The sequence below is a fragment of the Sabethes cyaneus genome, chromosome 3 (genome assembly GCF_943734655.1).
Source record: "Sabethes cyaneus chromosome 3, idSabCyanKW18_F2, whole genome shotgun sequence".
Classification (NCBI taxonomy): domain Eukaryota; kingdom Metazoa; phylum Arthropoda; class Insecta; order Diptera; family Culicidae; genus Sabethes; species Sabethes cyaneus.
This window is the reverse complement of record NC_071355.1, coordinates 84,877,412-84,901,188: the sequence shown is the minus strand read 5'-3', so window position 1 is coordinate 84,901,188 and position 23,777 is coordinate 84,877,412. Positions and strand designations below refer to the sequence as shown.

At 37.5% G+C, this 23,777-nt stretch overlaps 3 protein-coding genes across 7 annotated transcripts in view; all 3 read right to left on the bottom strand.

The window, feature by feature from the left end:
• LOC128739145 (signal peptide peptidase-like 3) overlaps nt 1-5,725 on the bottom strand; it is a 38,461-nt gene extending 32,736 nt beyond the window's left edge. Inside the window, exons 1-2 of one of the 4 annotated variants that reach the window (XM_053834550.1) lie at nt 5,590-5,725; nt 3,552-4,158 (exon numbers count right to left, since the gene is read on the bottom strand). The gene's annotated coding sequence lies outside the window, so the exon portion shown is untranslated. The remainder of the gene's footprint in view (nt 1-3,551; nt 4,159-5,589) is intronic. The other 3 variants (XM_053834549.1, XM_053834552.1, XM_053834551.1) reach the window with 3 other exon arrangements.
• A 6,198-nt stretch (nt 5,726-11,923) lies between these two features.
• LOC128739144 (short-chain specific acyl-CoA dehydrogenase, mitochondrial-like) lies at nt 11,924-14,125 on the bottom strand. 2 transcript variants are annotated; one of them, XM_053834548.1, is made up of 3 exons: nt 14,037-14,125; nt 13,705-13,884; nt 11,924-13,651 (listed from the first exon to the last, which is right to left on the bottom strand). In XM_053834548.1, the coding sequence occupies exons 2-3, from the start codon at nt 13,733-13,735 to the stop codon at nt 12,450-12,452; spliced, it is 1,233 nt and encodes a 410-aa protein (XP_053690523.1). In that variant the 5' UTR covers nt 13,736-13,884; nt 14,037-14,125; the 3' UTR covers nt 11,924-12,449. The 2 variants fall into 2 exon arrangements, with proteins under 2 accessions (XP_053690523.1, XP_053690522.1); XM_053834547.1 differs by lacking the exon at nt 14,037-14,125 and having other exon boundaries at nt 13,705-14,023.
• An 8,078-nt stretch (nt 14,126-22,203) lies between these two features.
• Nucleotides 22,204-23,601, bottom strand: LOC128739146 (short-chain specific acyl-CoA dehydrogenase, mitochondrial-like). The gene is made up of 2 exons (XM_053834553.1): nt 23,496-23,601; nt 22,204-23,428 (listed from the first exon to the last, which is right to left on the bottom strand). The coding sequence occupies exons 1-2, from the start codon at nt 23,524-23,526 to the stop codon at nt 22,242-22,244; spliced, it is 1,218 nt and encodes a 405-aa protein (XP_053690528.1). The 5' UTR covers nt 23,527-23,601; the 3' UTR covers nt 22,204-22,241.
• Between the last annotated feature and the right edge of the window lie 176 nt (nt 23,602-23,777).

Here is a 23,777-nt window from a genome sequence, read left to right as displayed (position 1 = left end):
TTTCCTACAGGTTTCTCATTTTTCGGCCATCTCTTTCTGTATAGCAGACTCAAAATGAATGTAAGTAAAGGAAACTGGTTTGTATGTACAATTATTTTATAACATCGAATAATTCACTTTGTATGATTTTCTAATTACATCCTTATACAACATTAGTCTCTATTTAGTCAGTCACATAGTTGTATTGAGCATATAACATATTGCTCTTTCCAATATTAAAGCTTGAGTCATTTAATATCTGGTCCCCCTCCTAATTTTGCTGCTGCGCTCCTAGTGGTCGGATCTGGAATGTTTTGACAGCAGTTTGTTTTGAAATATTTTCTCTTGCAGCGCTAAAAAGTTTATCACGAATAATTTTTTTTCTCAAAGTAGTTACCGTATGGTCGCTATCTACCGCTCATTTAAAAACGATTCTAAGTTAGTTTGTCCATAGAAAATCTAAATTGAGGTCCATCGAAACCCAATTTGTGTCATAAAATAGAGAAAACAATTGTGTTTACAAGAAAAATTTACTTCGTTTCTAAATATTTAATAATAGTGACTTTTTTTTAAAAGTAATGCAATCTCATGACCCCTTTTACCGCTCACTTGAAATATGATGATCCATTCACCGCCCATATGGGTGCCATTTACCGCTCATATTTTTTACTGTTACCAAATAAATAAAACCCGCGTTTTGACCCTTGTTTTGGGTTTGACATAGCAGAATAGAACGCTAATATATATACTGTTGACTTATTTCACGTTATTTAGTAGATTAGTTTCTAAATAACCAAAGCAACAAGTTCGCTTGAGCTAATAATTAATTTAGTCATTTGCACTCGGTCTTAATAAAGACGCGATCAAAATGTCGTTTTTCTCTCCTCACTATAAAGATTATTTATTTTGGAAATGAGCTTTTATGAATATAGTGGAAATTTATGTTTAATTCGTATCATTAAACATACAAAATTATTGTCTGTCAATAGTTTTTACAATAATGAACCATTTTAAACAGATGTAAGCATTTTTTGTTTAAAACGAGCGGTAAGTGGAGCTGAGCGGTGAATGGCGACTTTATGGTATACTTGAAGGTCAGGTTCAAAAACCGCAGAGTCGTTGAAATTGGCTGATTCTGTGTGCATCATTCACAAACATTTTTGTAAGTGGCATACTATCGATCAGCAGGATCATAGCAAGCGTCGTAGTGGAACTAAGGATCGAAAACTGCGTTTGAAGGTGTTGAGAATGAAAACCAGAGCTGTCAAATTATGACATCGCCAACAAATTGTACCGAATGTGGTTGAATAACATTCAACCACTGCAAAAATGCACGACAGAGATTTGGAAAATCACTAAATGAACGATCTTTGCCCAACAAACGAAGATCGAAAAAAAAACCGTGGCGTACAAGACTACATACTTTGACATGTATAATTATTTATTGAGAGGCATGTATATTACAGCAATCCCCTGAATGAAACAGTGGGTGGTGCTATCCACAGCCTAACATTCTACGCAATCTTTAAATCAATCAAAACAGCATATATATTTATAGTTATATTTTTTATGACACGGTTCGACACCATCAGATGGCCGGTAAGTTAGCATACCTGCCCAACACCTACTGGTCTTTTATCAATTCCAGGAAAAAAACTCTAGATCATAACTAAATTCAACAGCAGTAGTGCGCACTAGCAAAGTCGCTGATATGAGTTCTGGGTAAAATTACCTTACAGGGAATCAGTATTTGAAACAATAGAAGCACACAACAACGAAAAATATGACTTCAGATTTACTTCGCCATAAGTTCCACCAAAAACAATTACTAAATTCATTCATATTTTTTTCACCCTGCCTTTGTAATGCTACCGTTAGGATAAACTTGGTGAATGTAAATGAAAGTAAATAACAGTAAATGAAGGCTCGCATAAAATCACTGAAACATGCCGAAAACACTAACCTCTATTTATGCCGCGGTTCGCTTGACAGCGGTAGATTTTCCGACATTGGTTTTACCTATTCCGAACACCTTTTATGTTGCAGGTGTCTATTGAAATGTGTGGTATTATGCCTTATTTTTACATGATAGGGTAAATCGCTAGTCGCTGGACGAAATATTTTCTTTGCAAAGTATGTCTTCTGCATTCAAAAAATAGCGGATCATGTCCAAGCCAATCGAATAATTAGCTTGAAAAATAAAAAGCAAGCCAATTTCGATACATTAGGGATATGCTTATCACGTATGTACAACAACCGTTGTCTGAATAGTGCGTAATATTACTTTCAGTATTTTTATAATTTTAGCCTAACAGGTTTTTGTATTTTACACTGTTTTCATGAAACTGGTCCCCAACAGCAACAACCACAAGTAATTAAAGTACACTACATGGTTGTTATATGAGCGAACAAAAGTTTGTTCGTCGTAGCGGATAGACAATGGCTCCTTGGGCCTAAACGCGGAACAATAACGAGAGCACGTGACACATTTAACTGTTTACCAAGAAGTGTTAAAACAAACTCAAGCTTATGACGATCAAATTATGGTCATGGGGATAAAAATCTAGAAAAATATCACTGAAAAGAGCAAAATCAATAAGAACAAAAGCAACGTTTTGTGTTTTGATAACACGAATTTAGATATATAAGTTTTGAACCACACCAAACCATAAACAATCAGACGTTAGATCGTGAAATTTTCTTCAAGAACGATGAATTCGGGAAATCACGAGCGACATGTCAAAAGGGTGAATGTACCAATGAGAGATCCTTTTTCTGTCTCCTTTCTTACGCTTATCACAGCGGCTTAAACGCATTTCAACGCAATTTTCCTTAGAGATTAGCTAACCATAACGTCAACAACCGTGTCATTCTAAACAGGTGTATTCAAGTGCATTTGTATTTGACGCGAAGAGAATCTCTCACTTGTACATTCGACCTTTTGATATGTTGCTCGAGAAATGATACATTTAAAGAAATATTTTTTTGCAAAGCAGTCTTCTGGGAATTGATAGAAGCGAAGCCAACCCGTTTGGAATTTGAACTTTTTTTTATTCGACAGATTTCACAACCGGACAATTGTAGAACTAGTGCCACGATTCTATTGACGATAACTGGTTTATTAGACTAGGTCACATTCGGAACAATCGGTAAAGCGGATTTCGAATCGTAATGGACAAATAATCTAAAATAAGCTGATGCTGAAATAAAATTTGGACAATACGCGATGCGTGTTCCAAAAAGCAACTGTTTTAACCCTCTCTGTGCCAGGGGTATTTGGGTGGTTTACAATTCTTTGTCATCTAAAACAGTTACTAATAAGCAATTCAATTCGTAAAGCAAAACTATGCAACTTTTACGACAATGTTTCTATTTCGTTCTAAGATAGGAATATCCATATTTAAAAGCCTTTAAAGTTTTATCGGTTAATTTTAGTATCGCGAGTCATGGATCACCTGTGCTACCATGGGACAGAGAGGGTTAACATGAAAATTAAAATATATTTTTTATAATTATTTCGAATTTTACACAATTACGAAAAAGGGAAAGCGATCAGTTGAGTTAAAACTTACCTTTTCTATGAACACAACCGGCAGTTTAACCCAGCTATCTGCGCTGGTTATTTCGCATCAAGATTCGGTCAGATATCCGGGAACCATCAATTCCGAAAATGTGCGATCGGTATCCACCAGCCACTAGCAACCACAAACACTATTCACTATTCCAATTTCTACGCGTTTTTCTTCTTACTTTTCGCTACTACAGACTCACTACCTCTGATTGCTGGAGCTTTTGATCCACTTTCAATTCCACGGCGCACCAAAAAAAAAGTTGTTAGCTTCTTTTCTTTTTCTGTCTTGTCACATTCAGCCGCTTATGGTGTAGTTTACCATCAGCGGAGATCAGCCTCTTGCTTATGCACACCGAAAAATTGGACAAGACAGCTGATTAAATAATCACACGCCAAAAAGACGTCACTTAGTAGGACCATAATATCGCGAAATCCGTGACGTCTGTGAGGGTTGGACGAATCACTTCTGCATTATTACCGTTCATATCCGTTCACTTCTCTGCCAAGTAAGCAGCTAACTAGATGCAACTCTCAATATTCATAGAGCATGCCGCTGAATTTTGCCACTTTAGTCTGCGTCATATCGGATAAAGTATACATGAAAAAATCTTTGCGAAACATAACTTATTATGCCAAGGAACACAACGATTGGGTGGTGCAGAGATGTTGCCTAAGCTGTACCACGGCGGGAGCGCTGCTGGCTGTGAGGTCTCTGTCCGGTGGAAGCTATTTTGGCCCAAACAATAGAGAGAGGTCGGCGTGTCTCAACATGGTCTTGGATACACATATACAATTGCGATACATACAAGATATTCACAGACGGTGTTAAAATAAAGAAGTAATATCCTAGTTTGTAATATTCGTGCCATTATTATATTATTTAATTTTCAAAATTTATAACGGTGTTAAACAATTTTTGTTCACTTGTTTTACTAAAATATATTTTTACAATAGGTATATATTTTACTTTGTTCAAGTATTTTCGCGGCAAAGAAAATTTTAATCAAATAGGTAAACTGAATAGCTTTTGTTCTGATCTTTGGCCATGTTTAGAAACATGTTTAGAAGAACTGAGATTCCATTTTATCACATAGAATCCTTATTGCTTAAGATTCACATAATATATTGTAGTATACCGTCATATTTTATAATATACTTTGGCATGTACATATAAATAATATTCAGTAGGCCTTATGACCAATCCCGCTAGTTGAGTACATAAGTAAACAATGTGCATGAGCTGCGAAGGTGGTTTGCTGAGCAGTGAAATAAAATAAAACGTTTTCTTACATTTAGGACGTTGACTTAGTTAGACCTGTTTTACATCTTCTCTATCCGTTACCCGAAAGTCAAATAAACAGGGATTAATATAAAAGTTACATATATATTATATCATAAATTGCTATTTATCTAGATTTCCACAATATAACACTTTATTCTAAGACTTTTTTGAATGTTTGGCATCTAAATTGAAATTTCTCGTAAACATTCCAAACATAATAAATAATAATAGATTATTTTTATACGAAAAATTAAGTTTTGCACACCGAGATCAAAGTGAGCTTTTTAATGTTTTTGATTATGGAACAAACACTCATACACCTACGTTTCGTTCTATGAAGTCTGCATCATAAAACCGTATGCCCTGCTGAGTTCCCATGGCATGAGAAGAACTGGAACCTGCCGCTCCAATTCATGATACTATTATTTCTACCTTTCGAAACGCTTAAATGTTAACCAGAAGAAACTATTTTTTTATTTTTCTGCTACCCCTCCCACTCGTAGCTCATTTCATTTTCGTCACTCTGTCGTAACAAAACTTAAAATGCGAGCATATACATAGGCCAATTTTCTACTCTGAAAATTCACTGACGAGAAATTGACGCAAAATTGCTAAATCACCAAAAAAAGTCAAATTGCAGCACACGGAAAAAAGCAAACATCCCCGTCCCTGGAATCTTATTTAGCAATCACTAGGTACTCATGTTTCAGCAGCGAGAAAAAGTTACATTTTCGACACTGTAAAAATTACAAATTACCACTTCGCGTTTACGACACCAGCGAACTACCGTACCACGAACCACTCGATTAGAAACTTCAATCTTTCACTACTGCACTTCACAGAGTTTTACAGGTATGACTGTATAGTATTCAATAAACTTCAGTTGTTTCTCCACCGTCAACAAAAAGGCAAAACCGACGATTGGGAGCTCAACTCAGCCATCAATCAGCATAAGACAGCAGTGTGTGCATTTCGTGCATTTACGCTGGTGTCTGTGTCGTTCAAGCTTCAAGCACACATAAGTCGACGGTGTTGTTGGCCTTACGGTCCGTATGAATGACAGTTCTGAACGTGAATAACGAATCGTATAATTATCACTATTTTCACTCAACTTTACCAAAAAGAGCAATAATTATTAGCTTTTGTCCTCACACACTGTTCAATTTTCTTAGGGGATTTATTGTAAGCGCCTCTTCCGAGTCTAGTCGCATAACTTTTGGTTTGATCATTGGCTAACATAATCTTATTTTATATGGGAACCATGTTTGTTTATGACAGAATTCGTGACATTAACAGATTTACACTCATACGCACAAATTTATGCTGCAGAGCACTTGATGCACTGAAAATGATTTGACCTGTCCATTTAGATGATTGCGTAGAAAAGTCGCTGCAACATTTTCTTTTGAAATTCAACTACAATTTTCCTCATTATTTCACGAAAAACTATTTTAAATCAAATATATTGCTTAAGTCTGTGTTTTATATCATCTGTACCTACTTCAATTGATAGCAAACGATGAGGCAAAATGAGTCAAACGAGTTTTCCAGGGACATAAATGACGGTCGATTGTGGCCCGCATGAAATGTCAATCTTTTTAACTGAGAACTTAATGAGTAAACTAGCAAAGATAGAGGTATACGGGTATATTTATGTTCAGCAAAGTTGTGTATTTTTACTATTTGTATAACATGATAAAGTCATAGGGTACTTGATCCAATAGTTGTGGTAGTACCAATAGTTGCGCTACTATTTATTATTAATGCATATTTTCGTCACCGTAGCATTTTAGATAAAACAATTACATTCATTATATAAAACAGGTTTTTAGGAGTATTGGTAGTTAGACCACACCATTTAAAATTAAAGCATTATTTGCTAAAATGCCAATTTTCCAAAATCCAACGCGCAGTTGGAGCGCACAACTATAGGCGCTCATCTATAGTTTTGCTACGATGTTTTTTCACTTAGCAACCTAGTAATGTATATGGAATACCACAATTAAAGGAACATCAAACTTAATTAAGGAAACATTAGCGCAACTGTTGGTACATATAATTGGATCGGAAAATTCATTTTTTCTTTATAAAGCTTCTCGTACAACGAAAGCAATTGTCTTGCCTTGTGACAAATACGTTGTATTTGATAAATTTATATCCCACAAGCATTACTTGAAGCATTAATTGAAGCATATACCTCAATAAACAGGCAAAATGAAGTTATATTGTGCTTAGTTGCGCAACTAATGGATCATCTACCCTACAACTACAAAAAAAAAATAAAATGGAAAAACGGAAAAAGCACGACTATTTAGTTAAAAACCATTATTTTATCTTCTACAGGTCGGACTCGATTATCCGGGAGGAAAAAAAATTTAAACAGGTTTTTTGAAATGTGCTCACGTTCAAAACGTGTTTAAGATTATAAAAAAAAAATTTTTTCACCCGGATAATCGAGTCCGACCTGTATTAGTAGTTGGTCATTTAGTGGGGAATACTAAATGAAACTCCAAACAACTTTGTTTAATTGACCACCGTCTGCGCAAAGTCGAGTAATTCGGGGTCAAAATTGGGTTATTTTTGACATTAAAAGCTCTACAGTTCCTAAACTAGCAAAGATAGAGGTACATATATTTAGCAAAGTTATGTATTTTTACTATTTGTACATCTTTGTAGAACATGCAAATGTTATACAGCTTCAAAAAACAAAGAAAATAGAAAAACTGATTTTAACGATTGATTTATGAGAAACCAGCTGACCCGACAAACTTCGTATTGCCACAAATTAACCTGTGTTGTACATAAATCATGAATCTCGGATGATCTTTATCACTTCTCGAGTTTTGCAAGTCCCCCAGTGGGCGGCGCTTCCGACGGCAGGTCACCGGCAACACTCGCGACCGGCTCGTCCTGAATGATCTAGTGTTACTATAGATAGTTTTTGTGGTCTTGTTATTGATTAATGTTTTATGGAAGAGTCTCGAATTTCTCGAGTTGGATTAGTTTTTGAGTTTCGCCAAAATTTCTGTTTTATTTGTATGAGAGTCCATATCCCCCTACCACAGGGGTGAGAGGTCTCTAACTATCATAAAATAAATTCAAGACTCAAAAATCTCCTACATGCTAAATTTGGTTCCATTTGCTTGATTAGTACTCAAATTATAAGGAAATTTGTATTTCATTTGTATGGAAGCCCACCCTCTTAAAAGGGAAAGGGGTCGTAATACACCACAGAAAAAAAATTCTGCCATTTAAAACTCTCACATGCCAAATTTGGTTCCATTTACTTGATTAGTTCTAAAGTTATGAGCAAATTTGTATTTCGTTTGAATGGGAGCCCCCCCCCCTCCTAAAAAGGTAAGAAGTCCTAATTCATCATGGGAAAAATGGTTGCCTCCAAAAACACCCACATGCCAAATGTTGTTCTATTTGCTTGATTAGTTCTCGAGTTAGGAGGAAATTTGTATTTCATTTGTACAGGAGCCCTCCCTCTTAGAGTGGGGAGGGGTCCTAATTCACCGTAGAAAATTTTCTTGCCCTCGAAAACCTTCACATGCCAAAGTTGGTTCCATTTGCTTGATTAGTTCTCGAGTTATGGGGAAATTTGTATTTCATTTGTATTGGAGCCCCCCCTCCTAATGTGGGAAGAGGTCCTAATTCATCACAGAAAAAATTCTTGCCTCCAAAAACACCTACATGCCAAATTTGGTTCCATTTGCTGGATTAGTTCTCGAGTTATGAGGAAATTTGTATCTCGTTTGTACAGGACCCCCCCTCCTAAAGTGGGGAGGGGTCCCAATTCATCATTGAAAAAAAAATTGTCTCCAAAAACACACACATGCCAAATTTGGTTCAATTCGCTTGATTAGTTCTCGAGTTATGAGGAAATTGGTATTTCATTTGTACAGGAGCCCCTCCTCTTAAAGTGGGGAGGGGTCCTAATTCACCATAGAAAATTTTCTTGCTCTCGAAAACCTTCACATGCCAAATTTGGTTGCATTTGCTTGATTAGTTCTCGAGTTATGAGGAAATTTGTATGGAAGTCCCCCCTCTTAAAGGGGAGAGGAGTTATAATTCCTCTTATAAAGAGGGGAGGGGTCTCAATTCACCATAGAATAAATTCTTGTCACCAAAAAAAACACCCACATGCCAAATGTTGTTCTATTTGCTTGATTAGTTCTCGAGTTAGGAGGAAATTTGTATTTCATTTGTACAGGAGCCCCCCCTCTTAGAGTGGGGAGGGGTCCTAATTCACCGTAGAAAATTTTCTTGCCCTCGAAAACCTTCACATGCCAAAGTTGGTTCCATTTGCTTGATTAGTTCTCGAGTTATGAGGAAATTTGTATGGCAGCCCCCCCTCTTAAAGGACAGAGGAGTTACAATTCCTCTTATAAAGAGGGAGGGGTCTCAATTTACCATAGAATAAATTCTTGTCACCGAAAACACCCACATGCCAAATTTGGTTCTATTTGCTTGATTAGTTCTCGAGTTATGAGGAAATTTGTATTTCATTTGTATAGGAGCCCCCCCCTCCTAAAGTGGGGAGAGGTTCTTATTCATCATAGAAAACATTCTTGCCTCCAAAAACACCTACATGCCAAATTTGGTTCCATTTGCTGGATTAGCTCTCGAGTTATAAGGAAATTTGTATTTCGTTTGTATAGGAGCCCCCCCCCCCTCTTAAAGTGGGGAGGGGTCCCAATTCATCATAGAAAAAAATTTTGTCTTCAAAAACACACACATGCCAAATTTTGTTCCATTTGCTTGATTAGTTCTCGAGTTATGAGGAAATTGGTAATTCATTTGTACAGGAGCCCCCCCTCTTAAAGTGAGGAGGGGTCCTAATTCAACATAGAAAATTTTCTTGCCCTCGAAAACCTTCACATGCCAAATTTGGTTCCATTTGCTTGATTAGTTCTCGAGTTATGAGGAAATTGGTATGGAAACCCCCCCTCTTAAAGGAGAGAGGAGTTATAATTCCCCTTATAAAGAGGGGAGGGGTCTCAAATTACCCTAGAATAAATTCTTGTCACCGAAAACACCCACATGCCAAATTTGGTTCTATTTGCTTAATTAGTTCTCGAATTATGCAGAAATTTGTGTTTCATTTGTATGGGAGCCCCCCCTCTTAGTGGGGGGAGGGGTCTCTAACCATCACTAAAACCTTTCCTGGCCCTAAAAACCTCTACATGCAAATTTTCACGCCGATTGGTTCAGTAGTTTTTGATTCTATAAGGAACACAAAACAGACAGACAGACAGACAGACAGACAGACAGACAGACAGAAATCCTTCTTTATAGGTATAGATAGGATTTTTCCACGGATTTTTCTATGTTCGCTAAAGGATAGAAGGTTACTGTCTTCAGTAACATTTCTTTTGATAATGTGCTTAAAAACTTCGCAGAACACATCAATATGCTATATTGAAACTAAAAAATTCTATTTCACTTTTATGGGGAGTAATCAAAAATTCAACTCCACCAAACGATAGAGCGTTTAGTTTCAAGAAACTGTTCCAAAGGTTCCATAAATCTAAAACCAAGTTTTCCCACTCTAAATTCTAATGCGGATGTTTTTTTTTTGGTTTTGGACTAGAGATGGTCGGGTATGAAAATTTGAATACCCGAACCCGACCCGTACCCGATTAAGAAGAAAATTAAAAACCCGTGCCCGACCCGAACCCGCAAGTTTATTATTTTTGATACCCGAACCCGACCGCAACCCGTCGGGTACGGGAAAGGCCCGGGTACCCGACCATCTTTAGTGTTAAATGTGGTCTATAGAGATACCCGACCCGACCCGTACCCGGTTTCAAAAACAAAAATTAAGAATTCGTAACCGACCCGAACCCACAAATTATTTTTTTTTCAATACTCGAACCCGACCCGAACCCGGCGGGTACGGGTACGGGTGCGGGTTTCGGGCAAATTTTCCGCTACCCGACCATCTCTATTTTGGACCACTGATATATCGTTATTCGTCTATTATAGGCGCTATATATTCGGCGAATTTTTCAACTCTGGGTAAAAATATGAAATACAGTCAAAATTAGCTTAGACTACGACTCATTTGATGCTCCCAAAAATGCAGAACAGTTTGTTTTTGAACACGTGCTCCGATCATGTGCTAATATGTTGAGAGTACAAGAAAAATAGTCTGGTGAACCGAATTTAGGCGAAATGAAAGCATGGAACATTTTTAGAAACCTAGAAAAACTTGAAGTGTGTTATCTTATTTATAAAAGAGAAGTGAAAAAGTTCGACCGCGCATCCCTTGAGAACGGAGCGTCCGATTTGAGTGGATTTGAGTCGTCTTTTTTATTGTGTTCGATTCCACCGTTTTCATGTTTTCACGGCGAGAAAAATCAAAAAAATTTACTGGAAAGATGATAAAACCCGAAAAATAGTATTACCTGTAGTTTTTACCTTTGATATACTATAACAAATGTTTAGAAATTGGTCGAAAAACACGATAAGTTGATCCGAGGGCCGAGTCACATATATCAATCGATAAGGTTCGACGAATTGAACGATGGCTGTGTGTGTGTATGTGACGCTTGTTTTTTGTTTAAAAAAGATAGACACGATTTTTCTAGAGGTGGCAAAATCTGGCTCCTAGGAGGGCTTAGCCCGCCCTGGCCCCTTTAGTTCCGCCAATCCTTATCCTAATCCTTATGTACTTTGGAAATTCATATCTCAGGAGCCACCATATACACTAAAAACGTCATTGCATCAATAACTTACTACTCGTGTTCCCCCCACTAAAGTTTTTTGTACTGTATTCACTTCATAATGTATTGGCTCGGATGGCACGTTCTCCACATTTATTTTGGATATTTGTGCCAACCTTGTATTTACTTACTTACTCATTTACACATCCGCTAATTTTGTCATCTTCTGGCTGTCGCGACCATGTTATAGAATTCGTACTGTACGAATGATTGCTGTTCCAATATGGGTGTTATTCACTTAAATCCGAATTTCCCCATTTATTACATTCTTAAAACAACTTAAATGAACTGGTGTGGTGCTGTAACTGGATTTCGAAATTATTGAATGTTAGAAATTGATATATCAAAGTACATATATATTTTTCAAAAATATACAAGTTCTATGAAACACAAGTACCTAATCGGATGATGTGTAACAAACAGTTGAAACAAACTAATAAAAAATTACATTTTGATTTTTTACCCTTACTAAATTGTTCAACCTACTCAACTATTGACATTTAACACATAGTAGACAGCACTCGTTCGCTAGTTGTATGTTCCGTAGTAGCATGAAAATGATTGTTTAATTAGATTGAAAAAAAATTATATGCTTAATCCGATACTACCATGTAGGTATAAAGATGTATCTCACAGACATAAGGTGAAATGCATATGTATCAATAAACGCCCCGATTCTACTTTCTTGATCGAACAAATTTTGATCACAATACCGTACCGATCGGCAAAGGTTAAAGCATGCAGTTCAATATAAAATTGAACACACAATTGATTTGAAATAAGATCTGGCAGCTTATCGCGCATTGAAATTAGAATTTGCGTTACATCGCCAGTTTCGTACTGTTAGCGCACGAGTACTGCACTATAAATTAGAGCATAAAACGTTTCAACTGGATAATTCCTTGATGACTTGTCCGGCAATAACTAGTCGTTGAATTTCGGAGGTTCCCTCGTAGATCTCCGTGATTCTGGCATCCCTATAGTGTCGTTCTGCTGGCATATCCGACACATACCCCATGCCTCCTAAAATTTGAATGCACTGATGGGCGCAAAAGGTGGCTGCCTCGGAAGCTGCCAGTTTAGCCTGGGCTGCTTCTTTGGTAAAGGGTTTTTTGTTATCCTTCAGCCAAGCAGATCGCCAGGTTAATAAGCGTGCCGACTCCAAGCTGACAGCCATGTCTGCAATCTTTGTTTGGATTGCTTGCAATTTAGAAATGGGCTTACCAAAAGCCATTCTTTTATTGGCATAATCAACAGCGCATTCCAAAGAAGCTTGGGCAATTCCAAGTGCCTGACTGGCGATTCCTATGCGACCTGCGTCTAATGTTTGCATAGCAATCTTGAATCCATGGCCTGTCTCACCGAGAAGATTTTCTTTGGGAATTTCACAGTCTTCGAAGATAAGCTGAGCTGTTGATGATCCACGAATTCCAAGTTTATCTTCTTTTTTGCCCAACGTAAAACCTTCTGTATTTTTCGGTACAATAAATGCAGAAATACCCTTGTGTTTCAAGTTTTTGTCGGTAGTAGCAAATACAACAGCGCTATCTGCTTCGTAAGCGTTCGTAATCCAGCATTTAGTCCCGTTTAAAATCCAGCGATCATTTTTCAATGTAGCGACCGTAGACGCTGCTCCTGCATCCGATCCATTTCCCGGTTCAGAGAGAGCAAAGCAACCTACTTTCTTACCATCGGTATATCCAACAACATATTTTTGTTTTTGATCTTCGCTACCATACCGATCGATTGGCCCGAGGTATAAAGAGTTATTAACAGACATTATAACTCCAGCTGAGGCACAACCTCGAGACACTTCTTCCATGGCGATAGAATAGGCAAGATAATCTAAACCTGTACCACCATACTGCTCAGCAATGGACACTGCCATTAGGCCGAGTTCGCCCATCTTATGAACCTGTTCTGCCGGATAAAGATGATCCCGATCGATTTTTGCAGCAATTGGTATAAGCTCATTATCGGCAAAGTCCCGGCACGTTTTCTGCAGCATCTGATGGGTTTCGGATAGCGCCGATAGGCCGGCGATCGACCGCTTACTGCATAACTGAAGCCCTGTGCATACACCATACACTGAGAGGTACAAAGTTCATTAAAAAAAGGTAATTTAAAAAAAGTAATCCTACCATGTCTTGCACTCCTTTTCAAAGCAAACATTCTTCACGGAATAATAATAACTTTAATCCTAGTTATAATAAATTTCCAAAATTCGGTTAAAATAACCCTGAGAATACACTTTGATGGCACTGATAGACTGTCACTGACGGTGTCAAAGTTGCTGTTCTGTACGACTTGACCCTTGAACACTATATGGGGTAGGAAAATTATCAGCAATTACTGATCATTATCTGTCAGTAGACCGAGTGTAGATTGTTAATTGTACGTTATTTACAGTAAGGCAACTATCAATATCTACTGACAATATTGCAAGTTTTTAGGTATTACTAATTCTTATCACCTGTGCTATCAGCAGTCTATTTAAAATTAATGATCATTATATTTATCATCAACAGAGCATATCACAAATAGAAAAAATAAAAATAAGACATCGGATCGAATTGGTGTTGCTGCAAAACAAAAGCTTACACATTCGATTTATTATACACATAAATAGGCTTAAAGCATCCCGAACTTAATGTGTAATGTGCATATTACTCATATTATAGGTTTCATTTTCATGAACCCAAATGGCCTAAACGTATATAACAAGGGGTTTCCAAAAGTTATGATTACAACGTATCTCAAAAAAGTTTGATCACAGAGAACAGACTACCAGGCAATTGACGAAAAGTGTGTGAAAAGTTTTTATGTAATCAACGAGTAATCCTATGATAGAGCACCCCTCGAGCTGTAAGTGGTGGCAAACTAAAACCACAGAGAACAGATTAACAGGCTCGAAGGAAGCAATCGATTTTTTGTGTGTAAAATCTGTCGGTAGCGCCCTCCAGAAATAGTTTGCCAAACGCATCAAACAATATTCATGTACCTTTATCAATATTTCTTTGTGCTGGAGCAAGGGGTTTCCAACAGCAATGATTACTACGCACCTTCGAAAAAAGTTACTTTTGATTACTTTACTGATTACCTCTGATAACCAGTAATCAATCTCTTGTGATTACTATAAATTAATCATGATTACCAATGATTACTTAAGATTACCATTGATTACTCTACTGATTACCATTGATTACCTAATTTATTCGTAAATGATTACAAAAGTAATCTCTGATTACTACACACTTTTACGCTTTACTGGAAACCCCTTGTGCTGGAGCTACATAGCAGCGACGGCAGCGATATCAAGATTTAGTTTGCCACTTACTGCTCAGGGGTGCTCTATTAAAGGATTCCTCGTAGATTACATGGAAACCTTTTACACACTTTTTGTCAATCACCTGGTAATCTGTTCTCTGTGCTAAAACTTAATGTCGCTGCCGTCGGTACCATTCTGCTCCGCCGATTTGCACACATATTCCAGGTGATTCTGCGGGCTAAATTAGTTTACAACAGTAAATAATAAATCACTGCAAATATCGCTTTGCATGCACGGTTGCGGCCAATAAAAAAAATCTTGCAGAAAAAAAATCTTGCTTGCATTTTTACAATGAATGTAAATGATGTAAAAAGCTAATGCAAAATTACGAAGTGAGACACCCCTTGCCATATCCCGATTTTTGTATCCGCCGAACTATATATATATATATATAGTAACTATAATAAAAACCACTTGTTTTTCATGTCGCTATCGACACATTCGCTGTAACATAAAGATTCAAAATATAGGATATCGAAAAAAAAATCTTTGATTCTTTGAACTTTCATACGTCACAATGGACACCAATACCAATGCAGGGTCGGGTCGATAGTACCTTTCTAATAAATATTTTTTTGGATGGGGTGCTCCATCGAGCTAACGTGGTTTAAAAAGGTGTGGAAGAAGGCATTTGATGGTATTCGCAATGACGGCACCGCACGACCTCTTTTCCACTTACAGAACTGCCCGTAGCTGAATGCGTGAAAATTATTTGCGACATATTTCTGTCTTTTGCACTCCTTAACAAATCGCTATTCTGCTTCACGCATACTCGAAACTAATGTAGGTGTCTCCACTGCGGCGCCGTCATAGCGAATCCAGCTTTTTAAGAACACGTCCGCCATTATGGCTGGTAAAAAGCTGCACTCTTGAATGCAGAGATGCCATATTTTCTAAAAAAATGTCTGCAACTGCTCGAAAACCGAAAAAATCGAGCAGTTTTCCGGCTACTCGAATTTTCTGGTTTAAAAATAATCTGCGAAAATCTGCACACTTTTTTAGAAAGTCTGTGAAAGTTTAAAGAGCTTCGAACAAAAATCTGCACCAAAACAATATAAGTCAGAAAAACTGCAAATATCTGCAAATTTATAATGATCTGCACGACCGTTCAAAAAATCTGCAATTTGCAGACAAATCTGCAAGTCTGGTATCCCTGCTTGAATGATTCTACCCTTAAATAGGTCGGATTTAGCTAAAGGTAGGTTGATACTACCCAAAATGTCCTTAAAGTATACAAACTCAAATTTTGGGTAAAAAATTCAACCAATTTTGGCTACTTGCTACCGATAATTGAATTATTCTCTGAGACAAATAACGCACTTTCAAGTACCTACTACCAATTTGTTGGTTGAAAAACTACTCAAAATCTGAGCTTGTACACTTTAAGGGCATTTTGAGTAGTTTTAATCAGGGTATGAAATGGGGAAGGCAAATGAGGAGCGTCCAATATAGCTCTACTGTGTTACCTGACTCACTGCGAATATGCGTTGTGTTCACGGGATCGTGTTGGTTCGAAATATTTCGAAAAATATCGCCCTTGTGTCGAAAATATCGTTAATTTTGATCACTAAAAATAACGTGCTTAAACGTTATATATCATATGCCAGTAGTGCGCAATAATTGTATTGTGAAACTGAATTGTTATTTATGCAACTTTTTACAAATTAAATGCAATAACAAAAGCACAACTTATAAAAAATCGTTTGTTATCGATATTAACTGCATATGCGTTATAAACGAATAAAACGTATGGTTACGTTTTATTTCAATAATACGCATATTCGCAGTGAGTCAGGTAAAACAGTAGCCATCCCAAACCCCTACCTAGCGCCTCCACGTGGCCATACCTGGTAATACTCTATTGAGTAGCCAAGCTAGGAGGTGCGATGCTGGGTGGTTCCTGGTTGCCTGGTCTCAAAACCACAGTTTTGGGCCGACGGCGGAGCCACACGGTCTGGTTAATAGGTAAACTAAATAAGTTATTTTAATTATTTTTTCGTTTTAGCTTATAAGGTTTTGCACGGGCGAGCATAACCTCACTTCTTTGACGTCTATCAGTGGTTTGTTTACATGGACTTAGAACATGGGTTAACATGTTGAAACTGAATATTGCTTAAAGGCCTTGACGGCAGTCAGAAAAGCACAAAAACTACCATTCCGAGTAGTTTGTAGGGCGACACTGCTGGATAATACGCTTTTAAAACGTTTAACTCCAATTTATGCATATCGCTTTCGCCTAACAAATAGTTAACAAACCACGAGTGGATGTCAGATGGGTGAATTACGTTCATTCCGGTTCATTCGTGACGTCACCTTGCAAAACCTTATGAAGCATCTCCTGCTATCCAGCTTTTTACGCGCTATAATGGAGAACGCTATAAATTGTGTTCGTAATATGCGAACAATCTTTTTGACAACTCTGCATAAGGTTTTGCAAGGTGACGTCACGAATGAACGCAATTCATCCATTTGACATCCACTCGTGGTTTGTTTACTATTTGTTAGGCAAACACAATATGCATAAACTAAAGTTAAACGGTTTAAAAGCGTATTATCCAGCAGTGTCGCCCTCTAAACTACTCGGAATGGCAGCTTTTGTGCTTTTCTGACCTGCCGCAGACGCCCTTAACAATATGCACTTTAATCATTTTAACCCGCATTCTAAGTCGATGTAAACAAACCACTGATAGACGTCAAAAAAGCGAGGTTATGCTCGCCCGTGCAAAACCTTATGCATCAAAACTGGACACTCTTCTCCTGTACGGCAGTGTCGCTCTTTCTTTCGTTTACGCAAAAGTAGGAGAGCAATAGTTTTGTTTACATTTCGCACGTTTTTGCTCTCCTTCATTAGCGTAAACGAAAGAAAGAGCACGGTAGTGTTGCAAGAGAAGAGTGCCAGATTTGATTTATGCAGAGTTGTCAAAAAGATTGTTCGCATATTACGAACACAATTTATAGCGGCCACCATTATAGCGCGTAAAAAGCTGGATATCCAGCTTTTTACGCGCTATAATGGCGGACGCTATAAATTGTATTCGTAATATGCGAACAATCTTTATGACAACTCTGCATACATCAAAACTGGGCACTCTTCTCCTGTACGGCAGTGTTGCTCTTTCTTTCGTTTACGCAAAAGGAGGAGAGCAATAGTTTTGTTTACATTTCGCACATTTTTGCTCTCCTTCTTTGGCGTAAACGAAAGAAAGAGTACGGTAGTGTTGCAAGAGAAGAGTGACAGATTTGATGTATGCAGAGTTGTCAAAAAGATTGTACGCATATTACGAACACATTTTATAGCGTCCGCCATTATAGCGCGTAAAAAGCTGGATAGAGCTTTCTGACAGTTCAAGCACCCACACTAGCGAACACGAAATACGCGTGTATATACATGATGTTTACCTCATTTTGAGGAACAGCTGATGCTGGAGGAACAAACCGAAAAATAGCGATTACTACTGTTTTACCTGACTCACTGCGAATATGCGTATTATTGAAATAAAACGTAACCATACGTTTTATTCGTTTATAACGCATATGCAGTTAATATCGCTAATAAACGATTTTTTATAAGTTGTGCTTTTGTTATTGCATTTAATTTGTAAAAAGTTGCATAAATAACAATTTAGTTTCACAATACAATTATTGCGTACTACTGGCACATGAAATATAACGTTTAAGTACGTTATTTTTAGTGATCAAAATTAACGATATTTTCGATACAAGGGCGATATTTTTCGAAACCTTTCGAACCAACACGATCCCGCGAATACAACGCATATTCGCAGTGAGTCAGGTAACACAGTAGTTGTGTTTCTCTGTTTGCCACACTGCAGAGCACATATTTCGATCAAATTTTCCATCCTGTTCCAAATTCAAGCACATATTTTGAAAATTTGCTGGTATTTTTGCCGGCGGAAGACGAAATTCATTCTGTATCTTGGTGACAAAGTAATGCATCTCTTTTGCTTACTGTTGCTGTTTGCCTCATTTTCAAGCACCAATACACACATAACTGGAAAGCTCTATAGTGAACACTTTGGCCAAAACGAGTTTTAATACTGCACATGGATACCAGAATGAAAAATTAAATTAACTATTAGAAGCACTTATGGAACCTCAAAGGACGCTACTCTATTCCATACGAAGGACTGCTGCTGAGATTATTCTATTTTTACCATATATACTACATTTCGTCTTAATATCATATTAACAGTATTATTATTGATATCATAAATGTGGAAGGCTGGACGATGGAGTGGATTGCCAACCTGAATCCTTAAGGTCTGAAGCAAATATGACACTTCTCAATTCAAAACAAACATCATCATGTGGGTTAAAGTTGGTACAGCGAAATTGATTATTACATGGAAGAATCCTAATGCTGGAAGGCGACTCTTATAATTCCGGATTGCGCACAAGTGCCTCTGCTTGTGGGTCCGCCTAATCCCTTTTGGCCCTTCTGTAACAGCATTAGTGTGAAATTCATTTGATAATCCGATTTGGATCTACTGTAATTCTACCCACATACATTCGCAAGTCCTTGAAATGATGGTGGCTTTCCCCTATATACATACATTTTGAGTAGTTTTAACCAAGTTTTAGCTAAATTCAACCAATTTACGAGTAAACTCATTTAAGAGTGTGGATTAGCAGCGAAAAATCAGGAAATGACGTCAAACTACAAAAACAAACCGCACTGAACAATGGGGTTTGTTTTTGGAGTTTGCGTCACGCTTGATCGTCATTGGTCGATTTACGATTTCACCCACACCACCCCATACCACAGAGAACAGACATCCAAGCGAAAGGTCCCCACTTGGATAAAACTTATGTCAAATTAGTTTGGAAACTATAGTGATGGTGTCGCTAAAGGCGCAAAAAATTCTACACTAAACTCACAACAGCTAGCTTCTAGCATAACGCATATAGTCCATATATACTAGCGCCAGAGGAGCCAAAGGTTGTCAGTGTGCAAATCAAAAGAATCATTTAGTTGGGAAACTATAGTGGTGGTGTCGCTAGCATATTAGGTGATTTTAATTTGAAATTTTATCCAAGAATTCCCGAAATATTTGTTCCTGAATGGATGTCTGTTGTCTGTGCCCACACCATGATGAGACTAACACCACTTTACCAATATCGCCACACCTGTATATACCACATTGCCATCGAGCGAGTATAGCAACAAGGCCCGAAAGGACCACAACCCCACTAAATACTAATCTTTGAAGTTAGACCACATCTGCGAAATCAAAACTGTTAATTCCGTTAACCTAGAGTGACTATATACAGAGTGGCGACAATGTCAAAATTGGAATGATAATTATCTGTCAGTGTCATTCCAATCGAGCAGACGACCTATCCAACGCGTATGCAGGAAAGAGAAAGAAAAACCTTGGAAAAACCGCATTGCATACATTTGGGATGACTTGTCGCCACTCTGTATATAGTCACTCTACGTTAACCCATTATGCCCTATAGCGTATGATATGTCATACCCCGTCTTCAAAACCTGTTTACTGCTGAATTTCAATAGTTAGCATTGTTAATATATCACTATACAAGAGAGATAAGACATCAATCTGAAGTGTGTGTGAGATAATCTGTCAGTTTTCTGTCATTTCATCTGTGTTTTCAACAGGGCAAAGTTGTGATAATTGGCGGGAAAAAAGTTGAAAAAATGACGAAAAAACTGTCTCCAAAACGCATGAAAAAGTCTACATTTAGTGACGAAACATTACCTGACATGTAAATTGATAGTTATATGTACACTAGAGTGGCTTTTAGTTTAATCAACTTGAGTTTGACTTCTTTTTCCTTCTTGCCCTTCTTTTCATTTCATTTTCCTTGAGCGAAATCGTGTGCGAGATTCGACTGTGATAATTGTGTAAATCGGGGTAGTCTAAATAGGCCCAGTAAACCATTTGGTTTGTATATCTCGATTGCAACTAAGATACGAAATCATATCTGAACGAAAAAGTTATATTTCACGCCATATAAGAACATATATGTACCAAAGTGGAGGCGATATACGTGCGAAAATTTTGAGAATTATTTGTAATTCTATTTTACGCAGTTTTTATAACACGCAACTAAATACTCCTGAATATATGATTAAGATATCAAATATTGCAATCGTCTATACTGCTTTATATTCACAGTCATGAATTGTATATGAAGACACGCACGACTGCAAAACAACTTATTGTTCACTTAGATTTGACATACTCTAATCATTATACAATTCCAATGTGAAATTGACATGAAAACGATTTAATGTGAACTTTCTATTACAATTTTGTGTTATCTGGGGGGGGCAAATGTCGCAATACAGTCTATCACAAAATTCGATAAGAAATCTGTAAACTACTTTGTAATCTGTTTGTTTGAAACTGAGCCTATGAAATATTAAACCTGCGATATTTTGGCCTTGAAACCATTCCAAATGACGAGTTTGCGTTTCCCGACACGTTCGAGCCATAATATAATAGATTACACTGGTCGCATTTTACGCGGCTTTTTTACGCGACTATTTTTACGCGAATTTCGGAATTTACGCGGTTTTCGGAATTTACGCGGTTTTCAAAATTTACGCGGTTTTCGGAATTTACGCCGTTTTTCGGAATTTACCCGGTTTTTTAACGCGATTTTCGGAACTTACGCGGATCTGCTCAAAATGTCTATATTTTCGCGTAGTGTTGAAATCGTTTTTTTACGCGAAATTTTGGTTTTTTTACGCGAATTTTGGAATTTACGCGGTTTTCGGAATTAACGCGGTTTTCGGAATTTGCGCGGTTTTTTACGCGATTTTCGGAATTTACGCGGGACGTATCCTTCGCGTAAAAAGCTACTTGAGTGTACAGAGTTTCACTTCATTTGGTCCAAATTTAGATATACCCGGGTCATAATGGGTTAATTCGAATCCTATTCGAATATGAATTTGAGTGGATTTTTTCATGCACCAGTTCATATTTTTTTTTTCTGATAAAAACCATTTTTCCAAAACCAGATACCATACCATCATTTGACACTATGATTTTACCTAAATAACATGTCCCTAAAACTTTTGTTAAGCTTTCAAGTGTAGAAAGCCGAAATTTGCATGTGCGTGTACGAATTCGAGTTTGTATCACTGTATTAGCGAAAATTATTCGTGAAATTCGGTTGGTATGTTTAGTGTTAAAGCTTTGAACTCATCAAAGGATCAAAAAAAAAATTACCCACATTATTAAACATATATTTTGAGCCGCAAATATGCAATATAATTAATATTTTCAATATTCCTAAAAGTTACATAAGACATAACATTTAACAGTAAATGAAGTGATTATCTCACATCTCACCACCTATTTATATCCCAAACTCTTTAAGAATTTGTCCTGCAATTACCAGCCTCTGAATTTCCGAGGTTCCTTCGTAGATTTCCGTTATTCTTGCTTCACGATAATAACGCTCTGCTGGCATATCCGAGACGTAACCCATTCCTCCCAGAATTTGCATACACTGATGGGCGCAAAAAGTCGCTGTTTCCGAGGCAGCCAGTTTTGCTTGAGCAGCCTCTTTTGTAAAAGTTAAATTATTGTCTTTTAACCACGCAGCTCTCCAAGTAAGCAAACGAGCTGATTCTAATTTTACCGACATATCGGCTAATTTCATTTGTATAGCTTGTAGTTTATTTATTGGCTTTCCAAACGCTTTGCGCTTAGCAGCATAATCGATGGCACATTCCAAAGATGCCTGTGCAATCCCAAGCGCTTGACCCGCCACTCCAATGCGGCCAGCGTCTAACGATTGCATGGCAATTTTGAACCCATAGCCTTCCTTACCTAGCACGTTTTCTTTTGGAATTTCACAGTCTTCAAAAATTAATTGACAAGTTGAAGTGCCCCTTATCCCAAGTTTTTCTTCTTTTTTCCCCCGGCCTAATCCTGAAGAATCCATCGGGACTAAAAATGCAGTAATTCCCTTGTGTTTAAGCTTTTTGTCTGTAGTAGCAAAAACAATGCCCATCCCGGCTTCATATCCACCAGAAATCCAGCTCTTTGTTCCATTAAGGACCCAGCGATCTCCTTTCAAAATTGCACTTGTTGATGCTGCTCCGGCGTCTGAACCGTTTCCAGGTTCTGATAATGCAAAACATCCTATCTTTCTACCATCTGTATATCCCGGAATGAACCTCTGCTTCTGTTCTTCTGTGCCGTACTTTTCTAACACTCCTAAATAGAGTGAGTTGTGAATCGACATTGTAACTCCAATCGAGGCGCAACCTCGCGAAATCTCTTCCATAGCAATGGCATACGCCAGGTAATCAAGCCCAGACCCACCGTATCTTTCGCTTAATACGATTGACATTAGTCCCATATCCCCCAACTTAGCTATTTCTTCAACCGGATAGTAATGTTCTCGGTCAATCTTAGCTGCCACCGGAAAGAGCTCACTATCTGCAAAGTCGTGACACGTTTTTTGGAGCAGCTGGTGCGTTTCAGGTAAAGCGCATAGACTGGCAATAGAACGCGGGCGGACACATGATGCAAACCCTTAAATTAAAAAATATCGCTTATATTCATTAACCTATGCTATATTCATCAATAAATCTTCACTTACCAAATCGTGAAATGTATCTTGCGCAGTGCATTATTTGAAATTTAAAATAACGTACAATAAACACGCAGGGACTCTTCGTTCAAGTAGTTTTCAGTTTGAACGCGGTTGTTCGAGGCGAACTATCAAAACTCAACCTTCCTGTTGAACTGTGATGACTTCGAATAAATCTAGCCTAATATTTAAATGAGTCCATAGCAAATACATACTTTATTCGACATATGAAGTTGGTGTTATGGTAAAAATGATTATAGAATATTAAATGCATAAAATATTAAAACCCAT

Coding starts and splice junctions, on each gene's coding strand:
- LOC128739144 (XM_053834548.1), bottom strand. CDS start 13,735: ATGTTTGCTTTGAAAAGGAGTGCAAGACATG. Junction 13,652..13,704: donor GAAAAGGAGTGCAAGACATG/GTAGGATTACTT, acceptor TGTACCTCTCAG/TGTATGGTGTATGCACAGGG.
- LOC128739146 (XM_053834553.1), bottom strand. CDS start 23,526: ATGCACTGCGCAAGATACATTTCACGATTTG. Junction 23,429..23,495: donor AAGATACATTTCACGATTTG/GTAAGTGAAGAT, acceptor TTTTAATTTAAG/GGTTTGCATCATGTGTCCGC.